Source organism: Aaosphaeria arxii (assembly GCF_010015735.1).
Source record: "Aaosphaeria arxii CBS 175.79 unplaced genomic scaffold BU24scaffold_10, whole genome shotgun sequence".
NCBI classification, from domain to species: Eukaryota; Fungi; Ascomycota; class Dothideomycetes; order Pleosporales; genus Aaosphaeria; species Aaosphaeria arxii.
In genome coordinates, this window is record NW_022983483.1 from 1,142,997 (window position 1) to 1,156,662 (window position 13,666).

At 49.0% G+C, this 13,666-nt stretch overlaps 3 protein-coding genes across 3 annotated transcripts; 2 read left to right on the top strand and 1 right to left on the bottom strand.

Moving 5' to 3' along the window:
* Positions 1-59: 59 nt before the first annotated feature.
* BU24DRAFT_53833 (uncharacterized protein) lies at positions 60-1,279 on the top strand. The gene is made up of 2 exons (XM_033534368.1): positions 60-838; positions 922-1,279. Exons 1-2 carry the CDS (start codon positions 385-387, stop codon positions 1,083-1,085), a joined length of 618 nt encoding a protein of 205 aa, XP_033379475.1. The 5' UTR covers positions 60-384; the 3' UTR covers positions 1,086-1,279.
* Positions 1,280-3,785: 2,506 nt separating this feature from the next.
* Positions 3,786-7,222, top strand: BU24DRAFT_53865 (ARM repeat-containing protein). Its single transcript, XM_033534369.1, has 3 exons — positions 3,786-4,035; positions 4,111-6,741; positions 6,838-7,222. The coding sequence occupies exons 1-3, from the start codon at positions 3,934-3,936 to the stop codon at positions 6,937-6,939; spliced, it is 2,835 nt and encodes a 944-aa protein (XP_033379476.1). The 5' UTR covers positions 3,786-3,933; the 3' UTR covers positions 6,940-7,222.
* A 3,576-nt stretch (positions 7,223-10,798) lies between these two features.
* On the bottom strand, positions 10,799-11,949 carry BU24DRAFT_355176 (ubiquitinyl hydrolase; the record flags this gene model as incomplete). The annotated part of the gene is made up of 4 exons (XM_033523840.1): positions 10,799-11,240; positions 11,293-11,423; positions 11,491-11,826; positions 11,914-11,949. The coding sequence occupies 4 exons, from the start codon at positions 11,947-11,949 to the stop codon at positions 10,799-10,801; spliced, it is 945 nt and encodes a 314-aa protein (XP_033379477.1).
* Between the last annotated feature and the right edge of the window lie 1,717 nt (positions 11,950-13,666).

Below are 13,666 nucleotides of genomic sequence, written 5' to 3' on the forward strand. Positions count from 1 at the left end.
CGCAGGCGAAGGATGTGAATGATGAGGGCGATGATTACGGTGCCTGCACGCGATGGAAAGAAGTCAACGGGTTGGTGGAAGGAATGGAAAGGGTCGAGGTCGATGGTGGTGGTGATAAGAGGAAGGATGCAGTGGAGGTACGAGTAGGTAGGAGGTGGAGGTTGAGAGATACACGAGTACGTACGGTAGTAGTAGTGAACAGCAGTAGCAGCACCTCGCAGTTAATGCTCGCGCTCGCAAAGTGTCTCAAGGCTGGTCTCAGGCCGACCCACGACCGTATCGGGGGGCGGCTTAAGGGAAAGGAAGGGAAGGGAAGGCTGAGAAAGAAGCCCTGGCCAAGGACCGATGGCCACAGATTATACCCAAGTCGATCGGTAGCCCCAGATGAAGCCCAGCAGTCCCTTGCCACAAGCCAGTAACAGCCCTTCAAAACATCCAGTAGCGCATGTAAATCGCAGTAGTATTACCAAGTACAGTAGTATTACAGTAGTAATAGGGACCAGATTCCCAATGGTGGTGGCGACAGACTGTAGGAAACTCCACCGACGGATACGGAATCGCGGGAGCCGGCCTAGATTCTCAATCAATCAATCCACCACACCTCGCAACTCAAAGATGTCGATGTCGATGTCGATGTCGATGTTGCGGACTTTTGCAGATTGCCGTTATATATATATAACACGCGCACAGTCGCCGGTCGGGCGAGCAAAGTGTGTGTGTCTTTCAACAAGGACGAGACGGACGTCGCGTGTGTTCAGCGCTCTCTCTCTCTCTCTCTCTCTCTCTCTCTCTCTCTCTCTCTCTCTCTTCTGCTTTGGTGAGGTCTCGAGCGTCGCAGGTCGGTCTTCCGCAAACGGCACAGTAGCGGACGGATAATACACCTAATCCCAATAACGACAACGATGATGACGAAAACAACAGGAACAACAGAGTCTGAGACGGTGTCTTTAAAGGCCTCTTCTTACATCTCTCTCGTGTACGTTGTCCTGCGCTGTCTGTGCTATGCATATCCATCCCTTCAGGCTTCAGCCCTGGCATCCCCAAATGAGATCCGTCCCACAATCGCGTCCTGCCTTACGAGCTGAACTGGCATGGCATTGAGAGAACCGCGCGGTACACAGTACTCCGTAGACAGATAGAATAATACATCGACGCTCAATGCTACGTTCGCCCTCTCTGATGTCCTCGTTCCCCTTTCCTTTTCCCCTTGCGCCCAAAGGCACCATCCAATCACCGCGTTTCACAGCCTCTCCGAGCGAGCGCGTATCATAATTCTGAAACGCTGACACTGCTTGCTGGCTTTTCGCAGAGCCGCCCTGCCCTGTATCAGAATTGGAACTATGAATAGATCTGCAGGGCTAATTGCCAGACTAGAGTCCAGAGGTCTGTTTTGTTAGATGCTCATCACTTGTGGAGGCGTGCGTCCATCTATCCTTTAGGACGGGATGGGCTGTTAGGTTCGACTGTGTCACATGATGTTTTCATGGTTGATAGAAGATCTTGAGAGCTATGATCCTCCCGCGAACGTTTTCGTGAGTCAATTGCTCGAGTCCCAGATGCGAGGTGATAGATCGGCTAGCTTTTCGAGTATCATTGTGTGTGAAGTGCCGCATTTTAGTATTATACGAATGTACGAGGTATGTTCGAGGCTTCGAGTAGCGATACGCCACTAGGTATGTCTAGCATGGGCTGGGCGAGCTGCGGATTGCCGACTCGATAGAAAAGCTTAATCTTCTTCGTCATTCAAATCAAGAGCAGGCGTCGGAGATTTCGCACCAAATTGCCCAAGACTCGAATTGAAGCCCTTTTGAAGAACGTGCAAAGTACGAGCAAAGTTTGTTCGGACTCTTCGCGGTTGGAGATGTACCTATGATGCTGCTCCACTGTGCAGTAGGCCTTAGCCTTGGACGGGGGCTGGACGCCCAATCAATCCGCATATGCTGCGATAACGGCATAACCTCCTGCGATGCGGTGATAAACTTAGTCTTGAATGAATTTGCGTTGTCGTTTATTCGTCGAAGTTAGGGTAGTCGTGGGAACATGTCTGATGAGTTGATAGTGGGTACAATTGGATAAAGGACACATTGGGGGACAGATCCATTGTGGAAGATTCCAACTCGACCGAGTCCCCACATGGAATGAAGAGAAGTGCAGTCTCCGCGAATCTGTTCTTACCGTATCTATGAAACGACAGGGAAAGTAAACGGGTCATGTCTGCTACCGTTTCGCAGATAAACAAAGTAAATTTTACGGTCCTTGTCATGTGTTGAACACAGTTGGAGGGTATCATCTGTAGAAAGGGAACCTGCCGGTGGAGGCAGATCCGTCCTACAGAAGAGCAATGACTACTCCGTACTCTGTACATTTGCAGTTTTCTACAGTTGGTCATGCGGTACCTAGAAAGTGGGCATTTGGCATTGAGCATCGGAGAACCCCTGTCTGTGGTCCATGGGGATGTGGGAAGTGGTGAAGAGGGACATGGACCCCGGCCACCAATGTTCTCCATGCTTGACTGAGGAGTCCTAGAGAGTGAATTGGGTGGGAGAAAAAGTGGTTCTATGGTCGCAGTGCAGATTTATTGTATTTGTGCAACGGGCGGGCGGGCATCTCCGCAGCATCTCCCGTTTGGTACGTACGCCGTACCAATGTAGTACTACATACGTAGAGGAGATGAGTCTAGGTATGATGGGAAGATTTCTCCGTCCTCCGTAATGGGTATATGGTTGAGCTTCAAAGAGAGCGAACAAAGTGATGGTATAGATGGCGAATTATGAAATAGTTGTAATGATTAAGCAATTGGAGACACATCCAAAGTTGAAGTTGAAGTTGATGACGATAGAAGAATGAATGGAGAATGGTAGGATGAAAGGGGGCTAGTTCCGGATTGGGCATAGTGGCAGATGGAGATCAGGTAAGGACCGTAAGGCAGTTGTCATCACAGTAACAGACAGAGAGTAACAGTAGACAATCAATATACCTTCAACCACAACCTCTTAGAACTGAATAAATAGAGAAGAAAGAGAAAAGACATCAACAGCAACATCTATCTTTCTTTCTTCCATCCATCTACTCCGTACTTACCCAGGTGAATGCATTTTCCTTTGCGATACCCTCAACCTCCTCCCCTGCCAAGTACCTCCCTCACTCGAGCCTTGTCCATGATTTCACCAGCATCATCACTATTATTCTACTACTGGTGCTACTACGAGTACAAAGTAAAGTAATAAGCAATTACTCCCGTACTGCAATCTCTGCAAGATTGTCGTCGCACAGCATCTCCGGTCTCCCGCAACGTCTGATTGTACACCGCACTGCCGCTGCAATTGTTCTGCTAATCAAGGCTGTGTACCCCTCGCACCTGCAACTACCCGCTTCCTCCTTCATAGAGCAAACCCGCTTCCACTCTTCCTCTCCCTACGAGTTACCCTACTCTGACTTCTGCTACCAGTCCCAGGACTCCGTATCTTGATAAATATTGACATCTCCTCCTGATAGTAACCCTTTTCCTTCTCTGCCTTTCTCGCCAGAATGGTTGTCGACTTGTAGGACAAAGTCAAAGCTACGCCAGGTGGTAAGTGACTTCTTTTTCTTGATCCCCCACCGCCAATAGGTCACCACACTACATTTACTTACCATTACCACACACTGAATGCTAACAATGAACCTACCAGAAATCACAGCGCAAGCCGACTCCACGACCTTCTCTTCCTATTCTTTTTCTCTCTTCTGATCCGCCTCTTACCTTTCCTCTTCCTCCATCGCAGATAGAGTGTTCCAACCTTACACTCGCTCCGCTAATCTTTGCTTTGCCGCCGCCGCCTTTTTCGACGGTCCCGCCGTCACTTTTTTCCCCCCCCCCGCATCACTACCTATCCTATCCACCCTTTCAACACATCACCACCATTCCCACCGCAACAACACTTACCGCCCACCATGTCGTGGCAACCAGAAGAGCAGCCTTTGAGGCAGCTTGCTCAATGCCTCAAGGACTCTCTCAGTGGTCATGATATCAACGCACAGAAAAATGCCGAGCTCGCAAGTTCCCCCAAATCCTTCCCCATCTCACAAGTTTTAAAAGTCTCTTGCGACTAACCGTTGCCCATGATACAGTTGCTCAAGCAGGCCAGGCAATCGCCTGACATTGACAAATACCTCGCTTTCGTCTTCTCGAGTAGTTCGCCCCCGCCCGCCGTCAATATGGACGCCACTAGCTACTTTTCAGCCAGAGCTGCCGCTGCCGTCATGCTAAAGAACAACGTCCGAACGTCATACAAGGCCATCCCAGACTCGTCCAAGGACTATATGCGATCGATCATCTTGCACACTCTCCGAGACGACAACTCGCAAATGCGAGGCTATGCCGGAAACGTTATAACCGAAATGGTTCGCCAGGGAGGCATCATGGGTTGGCCCCAGGTCCTCTCTGAGTTGATCAATTTGGTGAGCAATGCAGAAGGCAATGTCCCCAAGCAAGCTCAGGAGGGTGGCATGAGTGCGTTGTTGAAGATCTGCGAGGATAACAAAAAGGCACTCGATAAGGACTACCAGGGACAGCGACCTTTGAACTTCATGTTCCCGAAGCTGCTTGAATCCACTACGAGTGAACTGCCAAAGGTACGATCGGACGCGCTTGCCAGCATGAATGTCTTCATCCCCGAGAAACCCCAAGCCGTGGTTGAGAATCTGGATGCCGTCATGCAGCAGCTCTTCCGACTGGCCAGTGACCCCAGCGATGAAGTGCGCAAGCACGTTTGTCGCTCCTTTGTCCACATTGCAGATATCGCCCCGCAGAAGATCATCCCACACATGGAAGGTCTGGTGGATTATATGGTCACCCAACAGCGAAACGTGGAAAACGCCGACCTTGCATTGGACGCGGCGGAATTCTGGCTGTGCGTCGGCGAGGACGAAAAGCTGCGTAACTGCCTGGGACCCCATCTTCCAAAGATTGTGCCGGTTCTCCTCGAAAGCATGGTGTATGGCGAAGACGACATTCTGCGACTCGAGGGTGAAAAGGAGGATGCCGAACTCGAGGACAAAGAGGAGGATATAAAGCCCGCATTTGCGACGAGCAAAGCAGGGAGGGGGACAAACGCCAATGGTGAGCCCACTTCGGGCGCAAATGGAAATGGCGGTGCGTCCGCTATGCCAGACGATGACGACGATCTCAGTGAAGGAGAGATTGACGACTTTGATGACGACGATTCTCTGGCCGACCCCGAAGAGATGTGGAATCTGCGCAAATGTTCCGCTGCTGCGCTTGATGTGCTTGCTTCCGTCTTCCACGAACCCGTTTTTGCCGCCACTCTACCATATCTTACCACCAACCTCATGCACCCCGACTGGCCGAACAGAGAAGCTGCTGTCCTTGCCCTCGGTGCCATCGCTGATGGCTGCATGGACGATGTGACGCCCCATCTCCCATCGTTGACTCCTTTTCTGCTTTCATTATTAGACGATTCCGAACCCGTCGTTCGGCAGATTACGTGTTGGGCACTCGGTCGATATTCTGGCTGGGCTGCTGGATTGAATGACGCCGGCAAGAAAGAGTTTTTCGAGCCCATGATGGCCGGTCTCTTGAAGAAGATGTTGGACAAGAACAAGCGCGTTCAGGAAGCTGCGGCATCCGGCTTTGCCAATCTCGAAGAGAAATCGATGGGCAAATTGAAGGACTACTGCCAGGTGATTGTGCAGCACTTCGTTGAATGCTTTGCTCGATACAAAGACCGTAACATGTTCATACTCTACGACTGCGTCCAGACGTTGGCCGAACATGTTGGCCCCGCCTTGGCCCAACCAAATCTCGTCAATATCCTCATGCCAGCTCTCATTCAACGGTGGAACAAGGTCTCCGACCAGTCGAAGGAGATGTTTCCCCTCCTCGAATGTTTGTCCTACGTTGCAACAGCACTTGGAGAGCTATTTGCGCCATATGCACCTGGCATCTTCTCAAAATGTATCAACATTATACACCGCAACCTGGAGGAAACAATGATGGCAGAAACCAACCCCGGATTGGACATACCCGATAAGGACTTCCTCGTGACAAGTTTGGACCTTCTCAGTGCTATTATCCAAGCACTCGACAGGCCATCAGGTACTCAGCTCGTTGCATCGACGCAGAACTTCTTCCAACTACTTGCTCTCTGCATGCGAGACACCAACAACGACGTAAGGCAATCAGCATATGCCCTCCTCGGAGACTGTGCCATCTATGTCTTCATCCAGCTCCAGCCACACCTCCCCAACATACTCGAGATTCTGATCTCCCAACTGGACCTCGCACAGGTCGCCCGGGATGCTGAGGAGACTGGCTACTCCGTAATCAACAATGCCTGCTGGTCTGTTGGAGAAATCTCCATGAGGCATCGCGAGGGCATGCAACCTTATGTCGATCAATTGCTCCAGAAGATTGGAACAATCCTCTTCGACGGAAAGGTCCCTGAGTCGTTGAACGAAAATGCAGCCATTGCTCTTGGTAGACTCGGCATTGGTTGCGCATCGAATCTTGCACCCCATCTTGCCCAGATTGCCCCTCCATTCCTCCGCTCGATCAAGCACGTAATGTGGACCGACGAAAAGGGACATGCACTCACTGGCTTCATGAGGATCATGCTCGCTAACCCTGGCGCTATGGAGCAAAGCTTGCTTGAGTTCTTCAGCGAAATGGCGAAGGCAGACAGGAGTCTTGTCAACGGACCAACAGAAGAGCAGGCATGGTTCCGAGACGATTTCCAGAAGGTAAGTTCGAACGACCCAAATCATCTTCCATACGCCAGAATCCTATTCACCACAACTCCACTTTACATTTGTCGATTTTAACGTAATTTTGAACAGGTCCTGCAGCAGTACAAGAGTATGATTCCGGATTTCAACAGCTTTCTAGGCAATCTACCTGCCGATGAGCAGAGGAATTTCCGTGACCTCTACGGCTTGTGATCGTCTTACCCATACCTTGCCTCTCTTTGCAATGCTATTTCATCTTCCAGGTTTCATAAGTCACTCAGAAGCATGCGAGAAGGGCACAACTTTTGGATTTGGGCGTTGCGCTGTGCACGGAAAAGATGAACGGGTGGGCGCTAAGGGATAGAGTCGACCATATGACGAAGCAGAAATAAGCTCTGGTAAGAGGAGGAGTCACTTGCAGGGTGAGCAAAGCGGAGACGGGTATTGATATCGCGGGGAAGGGAAGGAAAGGAAAGAAAGGAGAAAAAAAACCGCCCGTTGGCAAAAGGAAGTCACTTCAGAATCTGGCATCCCTGATTTACGACCTATTCGGGCAAAAGAAAGAATCAAACAAACACAGAAAGAGATGAAAACATTCCCATTACGCTCGTTCCTTCCTTTCCCCATGGACCATGTTCTTATAAATGGCGAAGGGGGGGTCACATCGGTTTGTTCCAGCGACAGGATGACCGAGAGCGAGAATTCAAAAAGCAAAGGGTATATATAGCATTCCAGGATCCGAAGGGGGAGGATTTTCATATTTGGGCCTTCACGATGAATGAACGCAAAAGTGCGCCTGGGGGTACACACATATACCTCCCTGCAATATTTAATGGTATCAGCACACATAAAAGAGATGGAACAAACGTTGGATCACACATTGGCGGGTGGCATATTAGATAGATTTTCCTTTTTCTTTCCCTCCCAATTTTCTTCACTTCATCAAGCGTACGCTCTCGGAAGGCGACTTTCTCCACTCGTCATCTCAACATCTTCGGCGATTGTTTTCTCGGCAACTATTTCATTTTTTTCTTTCCTCTTCATCTCCCAAAGCGTTACGTCGAAGTACGTTTTCTTTCCCTCCTGGATCGACTCAGAACAGGACAAGACGACATCACACTCTCGACTTCATTTCCACCGGCGTCTTCACCTCCTCCTCATCCTTCTCTCTCACCCCATCGCCCGGAAAGGCAATTCAGAACACATCACAAGCTTTCCTCCCGCTCGCGGGCAGAGAGAGAAAACTACTCACATATCCATAGTTTTTTATATAGTCAAAACCCCCCCTTCACCCCTTCAACTCACGTAGGTAGCTTCACATCTCCTCCCGATACTGGGACACAAACCACCACCACCACCACCACCATCAACGTAGATAGCCATAGGTAGCCGTAGGTAGCCATAGGTAGCCATAGGTAGAATAAATAAAATAAATTTTTTAAATGTCCGAGTGCCTTTTGTGTGAAAGGGGGGTTTGGTGGTCTTGGGAACGTGACTGTTGTTGGCTTGTTGATCGTGTGGAGTGATCCTCTACTGTTCAGATTGGGGGGAAAAGGGAGCGCGTGGAGCGATGGCCGGGAGCGAAAGGAAGTCTATGGCTATTTTGTGGAGTAGGTTGTTGATCCATCAAATGCTACTGTAGGTTATTGATTGAGGTAGTCAATAGAGGTGGTCAATCAATCACTGTTGCAGATAGTCAATCGAGTAAATGTAAATTGTATCGATTCCGGTCAATCTTCGGAACATCAATCGACTACGGTTGATATTTTAGGTAGAAGTTCCATCAACATTAAGATATATTGCAGGTGGAAAAATCAATCAGTTTCTAATCATGATTGAAGGTAGAAACTGGTTCTAATCACTCACTACTGTAGGTTGAAATTCCACATATTAATACTGATCATGTACTTTTACAGGTAGAAATCCGATAGGTTCCAATAACTATTGGAGGTAGAATCAAACCAGGCTAATCGATATTGTAAGTATAATCAAATCACGCTTACAAGGTAGGTACGTACCTCCCCATCTAGTGGAAATTTAGCTAAGTAGGTAGGAAGCTGACTGAAAGCAAGCTCCTCTCAAGGCTGTTTATGACTTACAGACTATTTCATCGTATATATTGTGGTGTAGCAGAATAGATGAAGCTATTCGGGGATCACGTATAGTGTGAAAGGCACTGGGCAGAGCATAGATAGATCAATCAGGGCTGCCGAGAGAGATCGAGGCATCATACATCTACCTCCAGGTGTCTATCAACAGAGGCAAATATCTACTTATCCTACCCATCATCCACCGATCGCGGGCTGCGCCTGTGACGCTCCCTACTACAGAGGCGTCTTGGACATACGCCACGATATACGTACATGTGTAGATATAGAGTAGTTATACGTCAACACCGTCGATCAATCACAACTCCCTCTTTACTTATCAACCGCCTGCATAGAGAGAGGGAGAGGGAGAGAGAGGAGTCCGTATATCAGAACTTCATTCGTTCTCCCGACTCCCTCAACTCACAACCTAATCCATCGACCCACATCTTCCAGTTCTCGTTCGTGGGTATGTGTCCTCTGATGTCGGGAACGCCGTGGAATGCTCTTCTTGCTTCCTCCCCTGCTTTCTCCTTATCTTTTGGATGCGGTTGGTAATAGGCTATTTACATATCGTGCTGTGTCGTGCTTGCTCGCTTGGAGTCTTCACTTGTGCTTCGGCCTGCCCGTGAGTGTGCGCGTAGGAGTCGGCACGCAAGATGCACATGCCATTCTACAGAAGACAGGCACGTGGGACTGGCCATCTATTAGCATCATGTATCTTCACACCTCAAGCTAGCTCCACTACAGCGTATTAGAGGCTGTGAATGCACGTATTCTGCCTTGTATAGGCTATGAAACACTAGCAGGCGGCCTGCCGGGCGCGCCTACCCTCTGGGCCTCTGTACCTATGTTACATTTGCGTCCCGCGTCTTTCACCTCCGCTATGACGCTGTGGCGTTCGCATTTCTGCCTGCCTGTCTGCCTGTCTGCCTGCCTGCTTGCTTGCTGGGTCGGCGACTATATATGTACATATGCATTGGGAACTATTGGACTGGGAGTGGGACTGTACTGGGACTGCATTGGGACTGGACTACGACTACGTTTGGAAGAGACGGGAAAAAGCTTCGTCTCAGTGTTGGTTCAGTCATATGTTCGATTCAACTCGTTCGACTCAGTTCGTTCGATCTTGCTTTCTTATCTGGTAGTGTCTCTCGATCTTCCCCTTTGAGAGAAGGGGTGTGAGGCAGAGGCACAGGGTAGCCACATGCTAGCATCATGTATGTACACTTTAAGCCCAATCGACTTCTTTACAAAGAAATGTGTAATCAAGAAGCTACATAATGCACGTGTCGTTCCTTGCATCCACAGGAAGAAAAGCAGTAGAATCCTGGCACTCGGCCAGTCCGGCGGGTCTAGAGTGCCCTCTCTGCCGGGAAAGGGGGGGCAGGGGCGTGCGGGATGGGTGGAGGGTTTCCAATTTCGATTATGGGAAGGGAACAAATGTGATGTTATGTCTGCATGGGAAGCTGGGTTGTGGGGATGATGCTCGAGGGGGTGTTGTTGAAAGGGGCGGATGCTATTTGCATCCGCGACGATCGCGATGGTTGGAGGAGCGGATCCTGTTAGCATCCGAGATGGCGGAGTGCGCTGCTTGGTAAGTCCCTGTATTTGGTGTTTGATAATATGTGTTTGGTGTACATTATCTCTGTCGCCGTTAGGGGCTGATGATGCCACTCACCAACAAACTCGTTGTTGCACCAGGTTTCACGATGGCATGGAGAGGATGTAGATGATGATGTAGTTAGATCAGAGCTGTATTATCTGCATGTACGCTTTTGCATGTGCCTCGTAAGTCTCGTAAAGCGCGAGCCAAGCCGTCGTGTTGTTGTCGTTCCGATTAGCACCGTGGTTTCCGACAGGCCGTCCGTATTCTCCAGGAAGACTAATCGAACTCCTGGAAAATGTCGAGTGCCCTGCTGTGGGGGATGGTTCAAAATTGCGGAGGTGGGCCAGATCCTCGCAAGGCCTCTGCAGGCAGTCGATCACTCAATGTCGTCGCCTCCGAGACCCTTCTTCCTGCGATCCTCAACTCTCCTCCGAGTCTTTGCCTTCGAATCCTCAACCCACTTCTCATAAACACCGTCTCCCTGGCTGAGCTTGTCCTTGACCACACCTTTGAGAAGTTCGCCCACAAAGCCAACGAAGTTATGCCGTCGGAGTGCGTTCTCCCAAAGCCAATCTGAGCGTTTCGAATCTTCGGCCTCCAATGCTTCCTCGTCTCCCATTTCCCGAGCACGGATGCGGAGGTCGCGAACGCATGCGAGTAGATTGAACCGGATTTCTGTGGCGGGGTAGCGTGCGATGCGACGCTGAAGGACGGGAATGACTTTGTCTGGGAATTCGGACGTGGTGCAAGCGCCGTGTGATATGGGTGCTGGTTGGAGGCCATCGAGTTCATAGAGGGTATTGTTTATCGAGGTGTAGCTGTGAAACATTAGTATCAGTCCAGTAGAATATTCCGCGACGGAGCTCTTACGCTATGAAGTGGTAGACGTCGTCGTCCTCGGTGGCGGTTCGTTGCGTCTCGTCGACGAAAGGCGATGATCTAGCAAAAGAGTTGTGCGTTTCCCGAATGAGATCCGAATTCGATAATGTCTCACCCCTCAACTGTAGAAAGCTCAGCTCAACATCATAGAGTGTTTTGCATGCCCACGGCAGGTGCTGACAAACTCACCTCAGGAGGGAACTCCCCAGCGAATTCTTTGAACTCTCGAAGCTCTTTTCCGATATCTACCTCCCCATCCTTGTTGAGAAGTACACTCAACAGTGCTTGTGTTCCACACGCATTTTGTATTGTCTGTGCAGCAAAGAAGATATTACTCGATGCATCGTGATCGTAGGTCCCGTCGTTTGGCTTGTCCGACCGCTTTTCGCCCGTTGGGTATTTAAAGAGGAAGATAACTCCATATATCTTTCCAGCCTGGCGCAGTTCTACAGGCTCAAGGGTCATGAGCTCCTCGAACTGGACATCCTTGACGCCGAGCTTCTCTATAAGATAGGTGAAGACACCCTGTGGGGAACGTTAGGATGAAAGTCACTGCTGGCTTAGCCCTGGACCACAGGATCCAAGCCTTTCGGGGCGGTAGTGTTCACTTACTGCATCGCTTTCGATGGTATTCCAGCCCCCGGACATGTTTGTTTTGTCTGTTTGTTGATGATCGCCAGCTGCTTCAACTGTGATGTCGACAGCTCCACGCAGGCGCCAATCCGCCGGAGAAGGTCGGCCCGGCCATTTGATATCTTGGCATTCGGAAAGAGTTCCGATGCTGTCGGAATAGAAAGTTTTATAGCATCTTACACCAACCAGAGACAGTCTTGCAAGTTGTTTGTCCCATTACTTTCATCTTCATCTTGCTATATACCTTGTCTACTTGGTGACGTCTAGTAGACTCATATCTCGCCCATCTAGCATTCACCGAGCCATCTCCTCAAAATCTAAGGAATCGTTTTGAGGTACTTGAGTACATTGACATTAATTAGATCATAACTGCCCTGTAATATACTCAATAATCGTCACAAACTTGGATTGGCCTCTAGGTCATTTTTCAATCAGTTTACCGAAGGGCTTTTGCTGTTCGAAGCCCTCGCTACTATATCACGATGTTAATCGAGGGTTGAGATTAAGTCAATCTAGGACCAGCGGATTCAATGAGGGACAGTACCAAAAACATAGATGATATTACCGGTCCAGATGTCACCGCATCACTCTTAGGCATAAGACATGCGGTAAGTCATGTCAATTATCAACGTGGATCACGCACACTGTCAAGTTTAGTACATCTCAAAGTCGAAAAAGGTGGTTTCAAGATTACAGTTTCAACAATGAGCAAAGGTGATGTAGTAAAGTCTGCAGAGTTTTTCGATAGTAATAATGGAGTAAGTGCTTGCGTTGATGTCATGTTCTAGCTTGACGTATTTCATAGCAATTAGACGAAGCATTATGGAGTGCTTAGAGCATGAATGCAAGCTACCTTACAAGTTCTCTACGGTCTCTATAACTGTACATAATGGCATGAATAGAAGACTTGCTATCCTCAAAATTCGTTGACTGTGATACGTAGTCTGCACAGCATGGTTGGACAAGCCACTTGGAGCTTGAGAACCAACCCATATGACAGATGGATCTGTCGCTTTTAGCAAACCGGGATTTTAGTCCCAATATAAAAGGCGGTAATTAACTATAGAGGTGTCCCTGTCTCAACTGTGGAGGCCAAAGGTTTCCTGCATAGCATGGTGCAGACGGCATCATTTGCTCTACATCATCAGTTATCTTAGATCAGGTTATAGTATTCATACCAAAGGTTGTTTTGCAGCCAAGTTTCAAACTTGTCCTTATCTCTAGCTCTCATAATACATCCACATATTTCTAGGATGAACTATTGAGTGGGACCTTGAATTTCTGTCACTACATCTGTGCAATATTGTGTTTCTAGGGATATGCCGCACGGCTCTTCAAGCTCGAAGTCAGGAAGTGGTTTGTCGTGCCGCAATGCCGACGATGACAATATTGAGATCATGCCGAGATCTATTTCCATCGCCCATAGCTCCCTGCTTCATACAATCGGCAATTCCAAATATTTTGGCGAAGATCCGTGCACTTGAACAACATCTCTAATTTCACGTGCTGTTGACTTCCGACCACTGACTCTTACCATTAGTTAGTCTCCTCTTCATCGACTACGTCTCAAGCTTGCCTTTTTTAAGCACTGGAATCAAGCATTCAGATATTGTATTGGCATCATCTATTACATGCTTCTAATTCTTACCCCATCGAATGCATCGATTAGCATCCCAGCCCCCCAGCATGACAAACCTTCCGGCCTCGTACAGAACAGATGCTCGACCCATAA